Source organism: Eimeria necatrix, genomic scaffold (genome assembly GCF_000499385.1).
Source record: "Eimeria necatrix Houghton genomic scaffold, Enh_scaff66, whole genome shotgun sequence".
Lineage (NCBI taxonomy): Eukaryota > Apicomplexa > Conoidasida > Eucoccidiorida > Eimeriidae > Eimeria > Eimeria necatrix.
In genome coordinates, this window is record NW_013651722.1 from 1 (window position 1) to 18,321 (window position 18,321).

Here is an 18,321-nt window from a genome sequence, read left to right on the forward strand (position 1 = left end):
CGGGGGGCCCCCCTGGGGGCCCCCCGGGGGGCCCCCAGGGGGGCCCCCAGGGGCCCCCGGGGGGCCCCCGGGGGCCCCTAGATATGTCTAAAGTGGTGTTGAAGGAATATGAAGAAACCCCTGCGGGGCCCACAACGCCGACGGGCAATATTATAATAGACTCTGTGAATCGTTTGCTGGATGAGTGGTACTTTGGCAAAGAAGAAGTGCAGCAGCAGCAGCAGCTGCTGCTGCAGCAGCAGCAGCAGCAGCAGCAGCAGCAGCAGCAGCGCGCGGCTGCAGCGGCGCGTGCAGCAGCAGCAAACAAGTGCAGAGGCAGCACGGACTACAGGGCCTTTTTGTCTTCTCTTTTTTCTTTTTCTTTTTTCCAAAAAAGTTCTTTTCCTCCGCTTCCTGCTGCAGTGCAGCAGGGCCGTTTTGCTGCTGCAGATCCTTTTTCGCGGGAGCTGCTGAGTCAGCTTTCTCAGGGGGAAGCGGAAGTCCATTTGCCCTACCTTCACTTCCACAAGCCGCTGCTGCAGCAGCAGCAGCAGCAGCAGCAGCAGCTGCAGCAGCAGCAGCTGCAGCAGCAGCTGCTGCAGCAGCAGCTGCTGCAGCAGCAGCACAGAAGCTCGAGCACCCCGAGGGAGGCGCGGCTGCTGCGGACAACAGCAGTCTATTCCGGCACAAAAGACAGCAGCAGAAAGGTAAGCAGCAAAACAGCAAGCAGCTAGTCCTGCTGCTCGTGCTGCTGCTGCAGCTCTTTTTGCGCAGCGCAGTCGCGTCTCTCTAGGGTGTCTCGACAGCTTGCGGGCCGGAGAGGCAGAAAGCAACAGCAGCAGCTGCTGCCTGGCTCTTCTGCTGCTGCTGCTGCTGCTGCTGCAGTTGCTGCAGCTGATGCAGTGGCTGCTGTTGCTGCTGCTGCTCTTGCTGCTGCAGTTGCTGCAGCTGATGCAGTGGCTGCAGTTGCTGCTGCTGCTCCTGCTGCTGCAGTTGCTGCAGCTGATGCAGTGGCTGCAGCAGCTGCTGCTGCTGCTGCTCTTGCTGCTGCAGTTGTTTCTGCTGCTGCACGTGTTTCACTTTGCTTCCTTTTTCAAATTCAGAAATATTTAATTCCAAATAAATTTATTTAAAATCAAAAAGCCTTCTGCAGCAGCAAAAACCCACAAGCCCCAGCGCTCTCGCCGCAGCCAACTCACTGGCTAGCCAGCTAGCTAGCCACGCAGCTAGCTAGCCACTGAGCCAGCTAGCTAGCTAGCTAGCCACTGAGCCAGCTAGCTAGCTAGCTTTATCTACACTAGCTAGCTAGCTAGCTGGCGTGCCTGGCTAGGTCGATGGCTAGCTAGCTAGGATGCCTGGCTTAGTAGCTCTCCGTAGCTACCTAGCTGGCTAGCTAGCTGGCTAACTAGCTGGCTAGCTAGCTGGCTAGCTAGCTAGTGTAGCTAGCTAGCCAGCCAGCACGGCTTCGTAGCTAGCCAGCTGGATGGCTAGCTAGTGACTAGCTAGCTGCTCAACTAGCTAGCTACAAGACCACCGGCCCGGCCAGCAACGCAGCTAGTTAGCTAGCTAGCTAGCTAACTAGCCAAATAGCTAGCTGGCTGGCTAGCTAGCTAGATAATAGCTAGATAGCAGCTAGATAACAAACTAAATAGCCAGCAGGCTAGCTAGCTAACTAGCTAACTAAATAGCTCCCTGGCTAGCTAGCTAGCTAACTAACTAACTAACTAAATAGCTAGCCAGCTAGCCAGCTAGCCAGCTAGCTAGCCAGCTAGCTAGCCAGCTGGCTAGCTAGCTAGCCTACTAACTAACCAAATAGCTAGCTAGCTAGCTAGCTAGCTAGCTAGCTAACTAGCTAACTAACTAACCAAATAGCTAGCTAGCTAGCTAGCTAGCTAGCTAGCGAAGGAAGACCCAAGAAGGCACCCCACATTAGGCCGCAGCCGCAAAGGCCCAGCGGAAAGAAAGAAAATAAAACTCCGTCGGCGGACTGCAGGCCGCGCCGCGTTTGCATGCGCAGTCTGCACAGAGCTGCAGCTAGCTAGCTAGCTAGCTAGCTAGCTAGCTAGCTAGCTAGCTAGCTAGCTAGCTAGCTGGCTGGCTAGCTAGCTGGCTAGCTGGCCAGCTGGCTGGCTAGCTAGCTGGAGATGGCTGTGTACCTGGATAGCTCGCGAGCCGCCTGAGGCGGGTCGCGCAGCTAGCCAGCTAGCCAGCTAGCTAGCTGGCTAGCTAGCTAGCCGCCTGTTAGCTAGCTAGCTAGCTAGCTAGCTAGCTAGCTAGCTAGCTAGCTAGCTGGCTGGCTAGCTAGGGATAGGAGGGGGCACACATCCCTGCAGGCAGCAAATGTTTGTGAACTGCATTCGCCACTAGGGCCTGGAAGCCTGAAGCAGCAAACCCCGCGCTGCTGCTGCTGCTGCTGCTTCCATTATTTTGCTGTTTCTTGCTGCTGCTTCTTTAGCTGCTGCAGCACGAGGCCTCAGGTGTCACTTCATCGAGAACAGACGCATGCAGATCTGCAGCTCGCCCATAGAAGGCGTCGCGAGGCTGTCGGTTGCTGCTGCTGCTGCTGCTGCTGCTGCTGCTTCTGCTGCTGCTTCTCCTGTTGCTGCTGCTTCTTCTGCTGCTGCTGCTTCCGCTTCTGCTGCTGCGTCCCAATCCATGGCCTCGTCCTCTTGCCTGCTCCCTCCAAGCTCTGCCTCTCGAGCAGCAGCAGCTGCTGCTGCTGCGGAGTCAGCTTCAGCAGCAGCAGCAGCTGCTGCTGCAGCAGCAGCACCGCCGCAGCCTGCAGCATTTTCTCCACAGCTGCTGCCTGCTGCTGCTTGCTGCTGCTGCTGCGGAACCCCTGAAGCCCCACTCGCCGAAGCAGCAGGTCCGGCCCCCCAAGGCGCGGGGCGCACTCTACGGCGCTGCCGGCGAAAGGGCCCTTGCTGCTGCTGCTGCTGCTGCTGCTGCTGCTGCTGCTGCTGCTGCTGCTGAGGATCGTCTTCGTCAATGAGCGCCGCCAGGGCTGACAGCAAATGGTTTTTCTTGAACTCTGCTGAAGTGGGAACGCGCGTCAGGAACAGCGGGTGGTCTTCTATGGAGGGTTCCGCAGCAGCAGCAGCAGCAGCTGCTGCTGCTGCTGCTGCAGCAGCTGCTGCTGCCGCCTTTTCCCCCCCTGCGGCCATTCTGGGAGCAGCAGCAGAATCAAAGGCGCTGCAGGCCGACTGGCATTGCGGTGGGCCGGCAGACGCCGAGCGTGGACTGAAGAATCTGCTGCTGCTGCTGCTGCTGCTGCTGCTGCTGCTGGTAGCGGGCGCCGCTCGGCAGATTACTGGCGGCAGTTGGAAGGAAAATGCAAAACGAAAGTAAATTCCTTTTTGAAAGAGAATCTGAGCCGCGAAAATGGCGAAGATTCCCTCCTGAGAAGTTGGTCGCCACCAGCCCCAGCGCACGAACTTGAACAGGCGCGAATACGCGGGAAACTCGGGTCTATAGGACTCCCGGAGAGTTGAAAAAAAAGAGAAGAGAGTTTTCGTTCTAAAGGGAGAAGTTATTTGCAATTTGAAGGCCAACTTCAGCCAAGTTCAAAGAGCTGCCGCCGGACTGGCTGCATGCAAGTTGAACTGCCGCGTCGGCCGCGGGGCGGAAAGCAGCAGATTTCTCCCCAGTTCAGCGCTGTTTCCCTCAAATAAATGCAAATAAACGTATTTATAAACATTTCAATTTAAACGAGCCTCTTTTTCCGGCGAATTCCCCACGCCTGCGCCGAAATGCCTGCGGTTCCTCCTCAGTGAGCCGCTGCCGACTGCAGCCTCAATAGGAGTTCTCAGGCAGCCACCCAACCCCTTCGCAGCAAACAAGCAAATTAAAATCGACAAATTACAAACAAAAACGATAAAAAAACTAAATTTAAAACTAAAAAGGAAAGCTGGAGCTGAACTGCGTTTCGCGCCGCCGCTGCTGCCGCTGCTGCTGCTGCTGCTGCTGCTGCTGCTGCTCATTCAAGTTCCCGCTGCGTTCATATTCGCCAGCTGAGGCGATCTTCTGCGTTTTTTTCCCCTTATTGGTTTATTTTTGAATTATTTATTTCATTTATTTTTAATTATTTATTTCATTTGTTTCATTAATTCAATTTTTCAGCTTTTTCGGCCACAAACACCTCGCTGCTGCTGCTACTCACCTGCAGGGTCTGCTTGCTCTTTGGCTCTGCGCGCACAGGGCAGCAGCAACTGGGGAAAGACAAGTGGGACTCCCAAGTGGAATTCGAAAGCATTTGAAACGCTGAAGACATTTAAATTAAATTAAATTAAATTAAATTAAATTAAATTAAATTAAATTAAATTAAATTAAATTAAATTAAATTAATTAAATTAAATTAAATTAAATTAAATTAATTCGAAATTTGAATCGAATTCGAAACATGAAGCGAATTATTCGCCGCTGTGGGTTCCCGCGGCTGCGCGGCGGTTCTGCGGGAGCTTTTCGCGGCGTTTGAACGCAAATTAACTCCAATTTGAAGATTAAAAGGCCAATTAAAACAATTAAAACAATTAAAAGCATTTAAAACATTAAAAAGCGTTTAATTGAGTCCAAAAACCCACGGCCGCTCCCAAATTCCGCTGCGATCGCGCGGAGTCGGCGCCTCCGTGTCGCTGCTGCTGAAGATTTCCGGAGCAGCAGTTTTGGCTTTTACAGCTTCTCTTTTGCGCTGCGACCTGTACATACACCTCAAATTGACAAGTCCAGTCAAACTCTGCGCTTTTTTTAATGCCATTTTCTCTTTTCGGCGCTCCAAACGCACCCAGAAACCCTAAACCCTAAACCCTAAACCCTAAACCCTCAACCTGAACGAAGCCAGTAACTGGCTGCTGGCCTGTAGATACACCTGGAGCCAGCCGCCGCCGCGCCAAACCCTCGGCGGCTCTGGCCTAGGGTTTAGGGTTTCCGAGGGTTTAGGGTTTAGGGTTTAGGGTTTAGGGTTTCCGAGGGTTTAGGGTTTAGGGTTTAGGGTTTAGGGTTTACCTGTAATTCGCGCAGTGAATTATACCCACTGTTGCCACTGCCCCCAAAACAAAGGCCACCAAAATCATGCAGGGCACAAACCACTTTTCCCCTCCCGGTTCTGCTGCTGCAGCGCAGCAGCAGCGCAGCAGCAGCGCAGCAGCAGCGCAGGAGCAGCACAGCAGCAGCGCAGCAGCAAGTTGCACTTGCGTGAGAAGCAAAGTGAAAAGAAGCAGCAGCGCAGCAGCAGCGCAGCAGCAAATTGAATTTGTGGGAAGAAATAATAAGGCAGCAGCAAACATAATTAATTAATTAATTAATAATTAATTAATTAATTAATTAATTAATTAATTAATTAATTAATTAATTAATTAATTAATTAATTAATTAATAACTTAAGTCAAAATTTTAAAAACAAAATTAATTTTGAAATTAACATTTAAAAAAAGAAAAAAACGCTGCAGACAGATGGGGAGCAAAAGCCGCTGCAGCAGCAGCAGCAGCAGCAGCAGCAAAGCAGCACTTAATAAATAAATAAATAAATAAATAAATAAATAAATAAATAAATAAATAAATAAATAAATAAATAAATAAATAAATAAATAAATAATAAAACAAATTAATTAATTAATTAATGATAAATAATTAATTAAATAATATAAAATATAAGCGGAAAAATAATAACAAACGAAGTGGCTAATAATTCAGATAAATTAATTAATTAATTAAAACAAATAAAACAATCATTTAAATGAATAAATAAACAATTAATTAAATTAAGTAATTAATTGTTTTATTTATTTATTTATTTATTTATTTATTTATTTATTTATTTATTTATTTATTTATTTATATATTGAATAATAATTAGTTTCTTACTGGCATCTGTTTCGCCGTCTTGCTGCTGCTGCTGCTGCTGCTGCTGCTGCTGCTGCGAAAGTTCTGTTTGTTTGCTTCCAAGTTTTAAAGCATTTCCCAAGACAAGTCGACAAAAAAAGGCAAAAGAAGCAAAATATAAAAGAAAGCTGCTGCAGCAGCGGGGCCCCGCAGCAGCAGCAGCAGCAGCAGCAGCAGCAGCGGTTGCAGCAGCAGCAGCAGCAGCAGCAGCTGCTGCTGCTGCTGCAGGCAGCTGTCGCGCCCCCATTTCCAGGCAAATGCGGCGACGTCTTTGCTGCCTCTTTTGCTTCTTTTGAATTTATTTGAATTTGTTTTTTATTTTTTATTTTATTTATTTTATTTATTTTATTTATTTGTTTTATTTATTTATTTTATTTCTTTTTATTTCTTTTTGCTGCTTCTGCTGCTTATTTGCTGCTTATTTCTCCCTTGAGTCTTTTTGTTTTTCTTTTTATTTTTGTTTAAAGGCAGAAGAAGCTGCAGCAGCAGCAGCAGCAGAAGAAATAAATAAATAAATAAATAAATAAATAAATAAATAAATAAATAAATAATAAAAAATAAAAAACAAACAAACAAATGCTTATTTATTTGCAAAGACGCAGCTCTCCATATACAAAAGCGGCTGAGTCCACGCTGTTTGCTGCTGCTGCTGCTGCAGTTGCTGCTGCTGCTGCTGCTGCTGCTGCTGTTGCTGCGCGTGTGCTGCTGCTACGGCTGCTGCTGCATCTGCTGCCTCATCTGCTGCTGTTGCTGCTGCTGCAGCTGCTGCTGCAGCGGCGCGGCGCGCGTGCTGCTGCGCCTCCCTGCTGCTCCCAGGCCTCCTTTTTGCGGCTTTTTGTTGCTTTTTGCTGCTGCTGCTTTGCTGCTGCTTTGCTGCTGCTTTGCTGCTGCTTGCTGCTGCTATTTTGTCTCCTTTTTGCTTCTTTTTGTCCCTTTTTTGTCCCTTTTTGTGTCCTTTTTGCTGCCTCTTTCTCCCTTTATTTGCCAGCCAAAAAGCTGCCTCCTGCTGCCTTCTGGCCAGCCATCGAGGGGGCCCCTCAGCAGCAGCAGCTGCTGCGCCCAGGCCGCCGCGGCGCAGCAGCAGCAGCAGCAGCAGCAGCCCCCGCAGCAGCAGCAGCAGCAGCAGCAGCAGCAGCAGCGGGAGGAGACGCTGCAGGTGGGGTTGGCATGAGAAGAGGAGGCAGCAAGTTGCGGAAGAGACAGAAGAGCTCGTGGCAAAAATGGCAACTTCGAGCAGCAGCAGCAGCAGCAGCAGCAGCAGCAGCAGGGGAGTTGAGGTGTACGTACACCTCAGGGGCCTCGAGTCGCTGCAGCGAGTTTCGGGTGTATGTACACCTCGGGGAGTTGGGGCGAGTGCAGCAGAAGGAAGAGCGGAACGGGATTTGCTGCGGGCTGTTGCTGCTGCAGCGGCGGCAGCAACGACGCAGCAGCAGCAGCAGCAGCAGCAGCAGCAGCAGCAGCAGCGGGGAATGAGAAATGTGGAGGGAAGTGAGGGGAGTGGAGGGAAAAGAAAGTTGAGGAAAGAAGAAAAGCCCGAAAGCGCAAACAGAGCCACTCAAGCGCCAGCTAGCCACTGCCAGGCTAGCAGGGAGGCCTCGGCGAGGGGCCCCGGAGGGATTTTCGAGGAGTTTTCGGAGTTAAAAATAATTAATAAGTTCTTTTTGAGTTTATTTCAGTGTTTGCGCGGCGGGGGGCTGCTGCTGCGGCCGCAGCGCAGCAGCAGCAGCAGCAGCAGCAGCCGCCGCCGCTGCTGCTGCTGCTGCTGCGGTGTACAGACACCGCCCGCGCCGCCTCCTCAAGCCGCAATTTGCTAATTAATTCATTTATTTCATTCTTTTAATTCGCCGCGCAGCGCAGCAAAGAGCTCTGCGGGCGCTGGCGGCGGCGCCGCAGCCGCGGGTGTTGCGGTGTACGTACACCCCAACACCACGCAACAACCTACTGCGACCCCCACACCGCCCTCCCTACCCTAAACCCTAAACCCTAAACCCTAAACCCTAAACCCTCAACTTCGACCCACACACCGCCCTCCGGAGCCCGCAGACCCCGAAAACGGGCCTCGCCGCCACCACGGCCAGCCACAGCTAGCCACAGCTAGCCCCAGCTAGCCACAGCTAGCCCCAGCTAGCCCCAGCTAGCCCCAGCGAGCCACAGCTAGCCCCAGCTAGCCACACGCAGCCACAGGCGGCCCCAGCTAGCCACGGGCGCCCCCAGCTAGCCGCAGGCAGGCCCCAGCTAGCCACAGCGAGCCACGGGCAGCCACAGCTAGCCACGGGCAGCCACGGGAGGCCTCAGCTAGCCACGGGCAGCTGCTCGAAGCCCCAGCTAGCCACACAGAGCCCCAGCTAGCCACAGCTAGCCACAGGAGCAGCAGCTAGCCACAGGTAGCCGCAGCTAGCCACGGCTGCCCAAGGACAGCCACGGGCAGCCACAGCTAGCTGCAAACAGCTTAACACAGGCCCTGGCAGCCCCAGCTAGCCACAGCTAGCCACAGCTAGCCAAATGCCCCCACAGAGACCCACAGCTAGCCACAGGCAGCCGTGGGGGCCCCCAAAGTCCCGGCAGCTAGCTGAACTTAGCCCATCTCCAGGGGCCCTCGTGTTGCTGGGGGCCCCTGTCTCGGGGGCCCCTAGGGGGCCCCCTAGGGGGCCCCCTAGGGGCCCCTTAGGGGGCCCCCAAGACATAAAGATGAAACCCTTTTGGGGCCCCTAGGGGGCCCCAAAAGGGTTTCATCTTTCTTAAGAAGGGCCCCAAGTTTGAGCCTTTTGCAGAAAGTCTTTATTTCCAAATCAGTCATATCTTTGGGGGCCCCAGGGGCCCCTGGGGCCCCCACAGATATGACTGGGGGCCCCCAAGGGGCCTCTATTGGGCTGGGGGCCCTTGGGGGCCCCCCAAAGGGCCCCAGGGGGCCCTCAAAGGGCCCCTGGGGGACTCCTGAAGGGCCCCCAAGGGCTTCCCAAGGGGCCCCCAAGGGGCCCCCAAGGGGGCCCCCAAAAGGGCCCCCAAGGGGGCCCCAAAGGGCCCCCAAGGGGGCCCCTGGGGGCCCCAAAAGAAAGGAATTGGGGGCCCCCTTTAGAGAGGGTTTGGGGGCCCCTTTAAAGGTTTGGTTTCCTCTTCAATGAGGGTGTGGGGGCCCCCTTAAAAAGGGTTTTGGGGTTCCCTTTGAAGAGGGTTTCGGGGGCCCTCCAATGAGGGTTTGGGGGCCCCCAAGAGGGTTTGGGGGCCCCCTTTGAAGAGCTTTTGGGGGCCCCCAGAGGGTTTGGAGGGTTTGGCGGACCTTAAAAGGGTTTGGGGGCCCCCATGAGGCTTTAAGAACCTCTAAGAGGGTCTGGGGGCCCCTAAAAGGCTTTGGGGGCCCCCAAAGGGTTTGAAGGCCCCTGAAAGGGTTTGGGGGCCCCCGAAAGGGTTTGGGGGCCCCCAAAAGGGTTTGGGGGCCCCTAGGAGGGTTTGGGAGCCCCCAAAAGGGTTTAGGGTCCCCTAAAAGGGTTTGGGGGCCCCTAAAAGGGTTTGGGAGCCCTTAAAAGGGTTTGGGGGCCCCCAAAAGGGTTTGGGGGCCCCCAAAAGGGTTTGGGGGCCCCCAAAAGGGTTTGGGGGCCCCTAGGAGGGTTTGGGAAATCTGCGGTGGTTCCAAACATCCATCATGAGGCCCTTCCTGTCTATGAAGTTGGGGTCTTTCCAGGAGGCAGGCAGGGGGACCTCGGGCAGCTGCAGAAACCCTTAACCCTAAACCCTAAACCCTAAACCCTAAACCCTTAACCCTAAACCCTAAACTCTAATGAATATACAAGGAGCATCCTAGACTGGCAGCAGGTGCGCATGCGGAGAAAGCCACGTGGAGACAAATAAATGCGCAGATTAGTGAATATAACAAGCCCCAAACCCTAAACCCTAAACCCTAAACCCTAAACCCTAAACCCTAAACCCTAAACCCTTGCCTGAGGCGTTCTTCATACACGGTGGAACGAAGCAGCTGCTGGGAGCTCGACTTGACAATGCTTTAGGGTTTAGGAACAAGGGCTTAGGAGCTCGGGTTTAGGGACTCAAAATTAGGGTTTAGGGTTTAGGGTTTAGGGTTTAGGGTTTGGGGTCCACACTCACCGAGCCAACCTCATAGGCCCACGCAACTTCTTCTTTAGGGTTTAGAGAAGGTGCAAAGCGCGCTGTTCCATCGCGCGGCAGCTGGTCCTGAAAAAACCCTAAACCCTAAACCCTAAACCCTAAACCCTAAACCCTAAACCCTAAACCCTAGGGGCTGACGCGACCGCTGCACTCCTCTGGTAACACTGGCGCTGCAGTCCCAGCGCTCCCCACCCGGAAACCCCAAACCCCAACCCCAAACCCCAAACCCCAAGCCCTAAACCCTAAACCCTAAACCCTAAACCCTAAACCCTAAACCCTAAACCCTCACTTTGAGGGTTTCGAGAGTCACTGCAGAGTAGGGGGGGGAAAACCGCAGCTGCGAAACATCTACGAAAAGAGGGGGCGGGGGTTCGGGCCCCACAAACTGCACGGGGACTGTTGGCCGCGCGAGCTCCACGTGGTAGCCTGCAGCAGCAGCAGCAGCAGCAGCAGCAGCAGCAGCAGCAGCAGCAGCAGCAGCAGCAGCAGCAGCGGCGGGGGCGGCGGCGGGAGATGCAGCGGCGGCGGCGGCGGCGCGAGGCCGCAGCAGCAGCGGGAACGGGCGCAGCAGCGAGCAGCAGCAGCTGCTGCAGGCAGCAGCAGCAGCAGCAGCAGGGCCTAGGGTTTAGGGTTTAGGGTTTAGGGTTTAGGGTTTAGGGGTACCTTGGTGGTAGGCCGGGCAGGCCAAAAGGCCCAAAAGGGTTAAGGGCAAATCCACTTGGGAAACTTCTCCTTCTTTGTGTCTTTGAAAAAGAATGAAGTATATGTGGCGGGCCACTGACACGCAAACCCTAAACCCTAAACCCTAAACCCTAAACCCTAAACCCTAGCGCTGTGTCGGGAGCCTCTGCGCCAAGAACCCCAAACCCTAAACCCTAGGCCTCAACCGTAAACCCTAAACCCTAAGCCCGAAACAACAGCATGCGCATACACGCGAGCAGCCACTGCAGCACAGCAAACCCTAAACCCTAAACCCTAAACCCTAAACCCTAAACCCTAAACCCTAAACCCTTGTTTCTTTTAGGGTTTCGCAGACTCACGGGGGTCTACCTTTGCTGCCTTCACCAGACAATGCTCTATTACATTGCCCACGCGCAGCTTGTAGAGGCGCGCCTTAAACACTGCGCGCAAACCCTAAACCCTAAACCCTAAACCCTAAACCCTAAACCCTAAACCCTTGCCCCCAGGCCTACGGCCCTGGGCCCACGCCCTGAGCAAGGATTCAGCTTGGCCGCAGCAGCAGCAAACCCTACAAAACCCTAAACCCTAAACCCTACAAAACCCCAAACCCCAAACCCTAAACCCTAAACCCTAAACCCTAAACCCTAAACCCTAAACCCTAAACCCTACGGTGGGAAAGGTGTCCGTGGGCCTCGTCGAAGGCGAGGGGGAAAACAGCAGCAGCAGCAATTGCCAGTTTTCTATAAGGCCCTTTTCCTTCAATTGCTGCTGCAACAAATCCAGCAGCAGCAAGCTGCTGGCTGCTGACGAAGCGCTCCCACGGGCTGCAGGCCACGCTCACGCTGCTGCTGCCCTGCTGCTGCTGCTGCTGCTGCTGCTGCTGCTGCTGCTGCTGCTGCAGGTCTGAAAGACTCGTTGCGGGGCCCCGCAGCTGCTGCTCGAAGAAGACAGCCATTTCTTCGCGCAGCAGCGGCCACTGCAGCCGCCGCATGGCGCGCTGGAAGCTGGCAATCCCCCGCTGCTGCTGCTGCTGCTGCTGCTGCTGCTGCTGCTGCTGCTGCAGCTGCTGCTGCGGGGAAGGGAAGTGGGGGGGCGCAGTCAGGCGCTGCAGCCCCTGCTGCGGCAGGGCTCCGGTGTGGCCGCTGCGAGGCGCCCCCTGCTGCAGCAAGTGCTGCTGCTGCCGCTGCTGCCGCATGTGTTGCTGCTGCTGCTGCTGCAGCACGTGTTGCTGCTGCTGCTGCTGCTGCGGCCTTGAAGCCTGCAGACGCAGCCAAAGCGGGGCTAAGCCCCTACAAATCGGGGGGCCCCCCAGCCGCTGCATTTGTGGGGCCTCAGCAGCAGCAGCAAGGGGCCCCCGAATGCCTTCAAGGCAGCAGGGGCCCTCTGCGGTCCCACTGCTGTGTGGATCCAAGCGCTGCTGCTGCTGCTGCTGCTGCTGCTGCTGCTGCTGCTGCAGATGGCTGCGGGGGCCCTTTGGGCTTATCTTTCAATTGTTTAAATATATTTAACTAATTAATTCAAACGAAGTAAGACACAAAGAGAAAGAAAGCAGCAGCGCAGCAGCAGCAGCAGCAGCAGCTGCAGCGGGAGCTGCTGGGGGCCCCCAAGGCGCAGCCGTCGAGGCACTGTGTGTTCGAATATCAGATTTGTTATTTATTTGAATTTTAAATTAATTTATTTTTATTTTTTATTTATTTAAATTCAAATTTAATTTTCTTTCCTTCTTTTTATTCCCATTCCCCTTCACAAGCCCGCACACCCGCAGCACGGCGGCACAGGGGCCCCCTGGGTACTTCGGGGGCCCCCAGGGGGCCCCTTGGGGCCCCCCGGGGGCCCCCTGGGGCCCCCCGGGACACTTTTTGGTACTTTAAGGCCCACTAGAAGCTTCTTTAGCTTCTGATTGGCATTAAGCTTTCTTAATTTCCCCTCTGAGGCCCCCAGGGCCCCCTGGGGGCCCCCAGGGGCCCCCGTAACTTCTTATGACCCCTCCAGGGGCCCCTTAAACACAAAAGGGTACCCTCTGGGGGCCCCCTAGGGGCCATTCCTAGCTTCTTAAGTACCCCCAGGGGCCCCGGGGGGCCCCTGGCAGCTGTGGGGGCCCCAGGGGTCGCACTGGCCAGTTTGCTGCTTCCGTTTTTATCTATTTGCTGCTGCTGCTGGACCCAAAGGCGCCCTACTCAAGCAACTTTGCTGCTGCTGCTGCTGCTGCTGCTGCTGCTGCTGCTGCTGCTGCTGTCGCGTTCGTCGGGGTAGCAAATGGGGTGGTAGTGGCTGTGCTGCATTCTGCTGCTGCTGCTGAAGGCCCCCTGCAGACACTGCAGCAGCAGCACGCCGAGGACTTGGCCGTGGCGAGTGTGTCTTCTGTCTTGGCTTGCTTCGGTGTACAGACACGGCTGGCAAGAAACTGCTGCTAAGTTTGCTGCTGCAGCAGCAGCACAAACCACCTGCAGCTCTTGGGGGGGGGCCCCCAGCTGCAGCAGGTACTCCTGGAGGCCCTCTTCGTAGACCTTTTTGTCAGCAGCAGGAACATAAAAGGCCGACAAAACGGTCTTTCCGGGGGCCCCCCGGGGGGCCCCCCTGGGGGGCCCCCGCGCAAGGAATACGCAGCGCACCACGTCGCTGCTCCAGCCACCCGGCGGGCTGCTGCTGCTGCTGCTGCTGCTGCTGCTGCTGCTGCTGCTGCGGGATATCGGAAGCAGCGAACCCTCAGTCCCCCGCGGCCCACTCAGCAGGCCCGCCAACGAGCCCAGACACAGCCACAAACCCCACAAAGTCTTCATTTCAAACAACTGCTGCTGCTGCTGCTGCTGCTGCGCTGCTGCTGCTGCTGCTGCTGCTGCTGGGAGTGTGGGGTGGCGACACAGAGAGACCGACAGTCGAACACGCCCAAAAAACTAAAAGAAAACACACGAAGAGCAACAACTGCTGCTGCTGCTGCTGCCGCTGCTGCTGCTGCTGCTGCTGCTGCTGCTGCTGCTGCTGTGTCTCGAGGCTTCAGGGGGAAAAGCCTGCAGCCAGAGACGCCAGAGATCGCAGGCGTGGGGTGTATGTTCAACTTGAGATTAAAAAAAATAAATATTTTATTTGAAATTCAACTTTCAAACAGAGCCAGCAGCAGCACAGCTGCTGCCTCTGCTGCTGCTGCTGCTGCTGCTGCTGCTGCTGCTGCTGCTGCTGCGGAGCACTGCGAGAGGCGCAGCGTGGGCCCCACAACTGGGTTTGTCCTTGTGTCTATCGGCCTTTTTCCTTTCTTTCTTTCTTTTCTTTTAAAATATTTATTTTTAAATATAAAATAAAGTATTTTGAGGCTTCAAATTAATCAAAGATGCCCCGCACTGCCGATACACCCCACTGCCCCCGGTGTCTTCTCTTCCCGCTGTACATACACCCCACAAGCAGACACAGGGGCCCCCCAAATGGCCCCTAGGGGCCCCTTGAGAGGCCCCAGGGGACTTTTGGGGGCCCCCAAGGCCATTTAGGGGGCCTCTAGGATCTCATGGGGGCCCCTAGGGGCCCCCAAGTGATCCTTGATCTGGGGGGTCTCCTAGGGGCTCCCTGGGGCCCACAGGAACTCCTTGAGGTCCATTGGGGGCCCCCATGGGGCCCCTAAGTGAGTCCAAGGGTCACCCGGGGGCCCCAGGGGTCCTTTTGGGGCCCCCAGAGGATCTTAAAAAGCCCCAAAACGGTCTTGGGGGCCCCAGGGGACCCCCAAGACTGTTTTGGGGCTTTTTTAGATCCTCTGGGGGCCCCTTGGGGGCCTCAGGGGCCCCTTAGGGGCCCCAGGGGCCCCTTGGGGGCCCCAGGGGCCCCTTGAGGGTGTCTGGAGTACCTCAGTGCTGAGGTGTAGATACACCCCAGAAGGTCTCTACAGTTAAAACAAAAGATACATTTGCAGCTATGACGAGGCCACGCACACACTCTAGGGTCCACAAGGGGGCCCCCAAGGGGCCCCCAGGGGGCCCCCAGGGGGCCCCCAAGGGGCCCCCAAAGGGCCCCCGAAGGGCCCCCAAAGAAGCCGCTAATGAGCTCTTCGAGGGCCCTTAAAGAGAGCCCCAAAGGGGCCCCCAAAGGGGCCCCCAAAGGGGCCCCCAAAGGGGCCCCCAAAGGGGCCCCCAAAGGGGCCTTCTAAAAAGTCCCTTTTGTGGGGGCCCCCCACATTAGGCCCGCAGGGGCCCCCAGAAGTGCATTTTTAGTTCCTAAGAAGACCCTATTTGATTTGATAGAATACCAGCTAGCTGTAGCTAGCTGTAGCTAGCCACAGCTAGCCATAGCTAGCCACAGCTAGCCATAGCTAGCCACAGCTAGCCGTAGCTAGCTGTGGCTAGCTGTAGCTAGCTATAGCTAGCTGTAGCTAGCTGTGGCTAGCTCTACTTCGCTGGAGGCATTCTGCAGCCAGTTCTGGCTAGCTGCAGCAGCTGCACACCCCACCCTTTCTATCTCTTTAGCACTTTTGTCTTCTTTTTAATTATTTATTTTTAAATGTTTTCTTTTGCTGCTTTTTTTTTAAAGCTGCTTCTTTCTCAGTCTCAAGCAGCAGCAAGCCGGCCCTTTAAGCTGCACAAACACAGCAGCCACAAGCCCCTAGGGGCCCCTAGGGGCCCCCCTGAAGTGTGGGGCCCCCGGGGGGCCCCCACGAAGTCTGGGGGCCCCTGGGGGCCCCCACGAAGTCTGGGGCCCCCTGGGGGCCCCCATGAAGTCTGGGGGCCCCTGGGGGTCCCCACGAAGTCTGGGGGCCCCTGGGGGCCCCTCGTTTCGGGGCCCCAAAGGGGCCCTGAGAACTGCTAGTTTGGGGGCCCCCTAGGGGCCCCCAGGGGCCCCTAGTGTGGGGTTTCTAGGGTTTCATTTAGGGGGCCCCTAGGGGCCCCTAGGGACCCCGAGGGGCCCCTAGTGTGGGGTTTAGGGGTTGATTTAGGGGGCCCCTGGGGGCCCCTAGGGGCCCCCAGGGGCCCCTAGTGTGGGGTTTCTAGGGGTTAATTTAGGGGGCCCCTTAAAGACCTTAAGGGCCCCTAAAAGGGCTACTTAAGGGAACTCTTTGGGGCCCCTTTTGGGGCGTCCTTAGGGGCCCCTCTAGAACTCCCTTAAGGGGCCCCCTAGGGGCCCCTTTAGGCTTTGGGATTCCTAAGTGCCTACTGGCTGCTGCTGCTGCTGCTGCTGCTGCTGCTGCTGTTGCTGCTGCTGCTGTTGGGCAAGCAGGGGCCTCCGAGGCTCCTTGGGTTGCAAAGTCTATTCTAAGGGCCCCTAAAGGCTCCAGGGGCCCCCAGTACCCTGTGAACCCCAGGGGCTTAGGGGGCCCCTCAAGGGGCCCCTGAAGCACCCAGGGGCTTCAGGGGCCCCTCAAGGGGCCCCCCAAAGGCCCACAAGCTATTGGGGGGTCTAGGGGCCCCCAGGGGCCCCAGGAAGGTCTAGGAGCCCCTGGGGGCCCCTAAGGGGTCTAGGGGCCCCCAGGGGCCCCCAGGGGCCCCTAATGGGTCTAGGGGCCCCCAGGGGCCACAGAAAAGGGTTCAAAAACCCAGGGGCCCCCCGATGTCTCTAGGGGCCCCTGGCAACTCTGGGGGCCCCCCATAGAAAACCCCCAGTGACTCTGGGGGCCCCTGGGGGCCTCTGGGGACCCTTGGGGGCCCCTGGGGGTTCTTGGAGGCCCCGGAGGGCCCTTGAGGGACCCTGGGGGCCCTTGGGGGCCCCTGAGGGCCCCTGGAGGCCCCTGAGGGCCCCTGGGGGCCCCTGAGGGCCCCTGGGTGTTGTGGGTTTTTGCAGCAAAATGCGAATAAGTGGCTCACAGGGGCGCTGCTGCTGCTGCTGCTGCTGCTGCTGCTGCTGCTTGCTGCTTCTTTTTGTGGGCATCGCTGGCTGGCGAAGGCGTTGCTGTTGGCGCTGCAGTTATCCCTTGTTCTGCTGCTGCTGCTTCAGCGCCTTGCTCTTGCTTCTGCTGCTGCTGCTGCTGTTGCTGCTGCCGCTGCTGCTGTTGCTGCTGCTGCTGCGCAGCGCGTGAGGGAGGCTCGTGGAGGCGGCGGAGACACATGAGGGCTACAGCAGCAGCAGCGCGCTCTTCCTCCAGCTGCTGTGCTGCTGCTGCTGCTGCTGCTGCTGCTGCGCTGTGTGGCAGCTTCTTCCCTGCAGCAGCTTCTGCTGCATCTGCAGCAGCAGCACGCGCGCTGCCGCCTGCGGCTTTTGCTGCTGCTGCTGCTGCTGCTGGACCCCCTGCTGGGATGGGAGACCGCAGCTTCAGCAAGCTGCACAGCTGCCTGCAGGCAGCATAGCGAAGCACAGCAGCAGCAGCAAGTTGCGAAGAGCAGCAGCAGCAGCAGCAGGTAAATGGCAGCAGCATCAGCAGCAAGTCGAGAAGAGCAGCAGAAGGAGCAGCAGCAGCAGCAGAAATATGGCAGCCGCAAGCAACAGCAAGTTGAGAATAACAGAAGCCGCAGCACCAGCAGCAGCAGCAGCAGGAGTACGGCAGCAGGAGCAGCACCCAGCCTGAGCAGCAGCAGCAGCAGCAGCAGCAGCAGCAGCACGTGCCTGCAGCAGCAGCTGGCGAGGCCCTGGGCAATTAGGACTGGGGGCCCCTCCAGGTAAGAGTTGAGGGGCTGCTGGCAGCAAAGGTCATTAAAGGCTTGCGTGATGCATGCAGCAGCAACAGCAGCACAGAGAAACAGCTGCAGCTTCCTGCTGCTGCTGCTGCTGCTGCTGCTGCTGCTGGGGGTGAGGGCGAAGCACTGCAGCGCCTGCTGCAGCTGCAGCAGCACCTCGTCGTCAGCATCAACAGCAGCAGAAGAGACACAAAGAATAGGACCACTTTGCTGATTTGCTGCTGCTTGGCTTTGCTGCCTGCTGGGCGCAAACGCCGAGAACAGCCGCTGCTGCTGCTGCTGCTGCTGCTGCTGCTGCTGCTGCTGCTGCTGCGGGTTTATGGGGCCCCCCTCGGGGGGCAAGTGGGGCCCCGGGGGCCTCGAAATGAAAAACAGCATTTGCTGCCAACGCTGCACTGCTGCTGTCTCACGCAACTCCGACTCCTAAAAAGAAAATAAAAAGAAGACAAAAAAGAAATTAAAAGAAATAAAATAAAAAAGAAATTAAATAAATTAAATAAATTAAATAAAAAGAAATTAAAAAGAAGATTAAAGAGGTATTAAAAGGAAAATAAAAAGAGGAAATTAGGAAGAAGGTAAAAGAGAAAATGAAAAAGAAATTTAAAACGTTAAAAGGAAATCAAAACAAATTACAAACAAAAAAGAAATAAAGAAATGAAAAAAGAAATAAAAGAGAACAAGAAAAGAAATAATTGGAGACGAAAAGAGATTTAAAAAAACAAAAAAAAGAAAAAAGAAAAAAGTAGAAGGTAAAAACGAAAAAGGAAAAAGGACAAAAGGACAAAGGGAATTAAAAAGAATAAAGATCAAAAAACGAACAAAAAAGACACAAAAGGACATATTAAGCAAAAACCAGTCATCAGCAGCAGCAGCAGCAGCAGCAGCAGCAGCAGCAGCAGCAGCAGCAGCAGCAGCAGCAGCAGCAGCAGCCCACCGCCTCGCTCTGCTCCGTCTCCTCCAACGACTGCTGCTGCTGCTCCTCTGCTGCTGCTTCTGTGTCTTCTTCTCCTTGGCCAAAAAGTCCCGCAACAGTTCTTATCAAACCCGCGCCATCCAAAGCCCTCAAAGCAGCAGCTCGGTT

General features: G+C 55.5%; 5 protein-coding genes across 5 annotated transcripts in view; 1 reads left to right on the forward strand and 4 right to left on the reverse strand.

Moving 5' to 3' along the window:
• On the forward strand, positions 1-713 carry ENH_00069530 (hypothetical protein, conserved; the record flags this gene model as incomplete). Its single annotated transcript, XM_013577444.1, has 1 exon — positions 1-713. A coding segment is annotated over one exon (713 nt), but the record flags the coding sequence as incomplete, so codon positions are not given.
• Positions 714-2,459: 1,746 nt separating this feature from the next.
• On the reverse strand, positions 2,460-3,143 carry ENH_00069540 (hypothetical protein, conserved; the record flags this gene model as incomplete). Its single annotated transcript, XM_013577445.1, has 1 exon — positions 2,460-3,143. The coding sequence occupies one exon, from the start codon at positions 3,141-3,143 to the stop codon at positions 2,460-2,462; it is 684 nt and encodes a 227-aa protein (XP_013432899.1).
• A 6,310-nt stretch (positions 3,144-9,453) lies between these two features.
• On the reverse strand, positions 9,454-11,977 carry ENH_00069550 (hypothetical protein, conserved; the record flags this gene model as incomplete). The annotated part of the gene is made up of 6 exons (XM_013577446.1): positions 9,454-9,561; positions 9,955-10,041; positions 10,265-10,401; positions 10,639-10,752; positions 11,016-11,096; positions 11,326-11,977. The coding sequence occupies 6 exons, from the start codon at positions 11,975-11,977 to the stop codon at positions 9,454-9,456; spliced, it is 1,179 nt and encodes a 392-aa protein (XP_013432900.1).
• An 856-nt stretch (positions 11,978-12,833) lies between these two features.
• Positions 12,834-13,436, reverse strand: ENH_00069560 (hypothetical protein, conserved; the record flags this gene model as incomplete). The annotated part of the gene is made up of 1 exon (XM_013577447.1): positions 12,834-13,436. The coding sequence occupies one exon, from the start codon at positions 13,434-13,436 to the stop codon at positions 12,834-12,836; it is 603 nt and encodes a 200-aa protein (XP_013432901.1).
• Positions 13,437-16,429: 2,993 nt separating this feature from the next.
• ENH_00069570 (hypothetical protein, conserved) overlaps positions 16,430-18,321 on the reverse strand; it is a gene marked incomplete at both ends in the record, with an annotated part of 16,138 nt that continues 14,246 nt past the window's right edge. The window contains 3 exons of the mRNA XM_013577448.1: positions 16,430-16,898; positions 17,305-17,663; positions 18,175-18,248. Of these exons, the coding sequence (XP_013432902.1) occupies positions 16,430-16,898; positions 17,305-17,663; positions 18,175-18,248 (902 nt within the window). The remainder of the gene's footprint in view (positions 16,899-17,304; positions 17,664-18,174; positions 18,249-18,321) is intronic.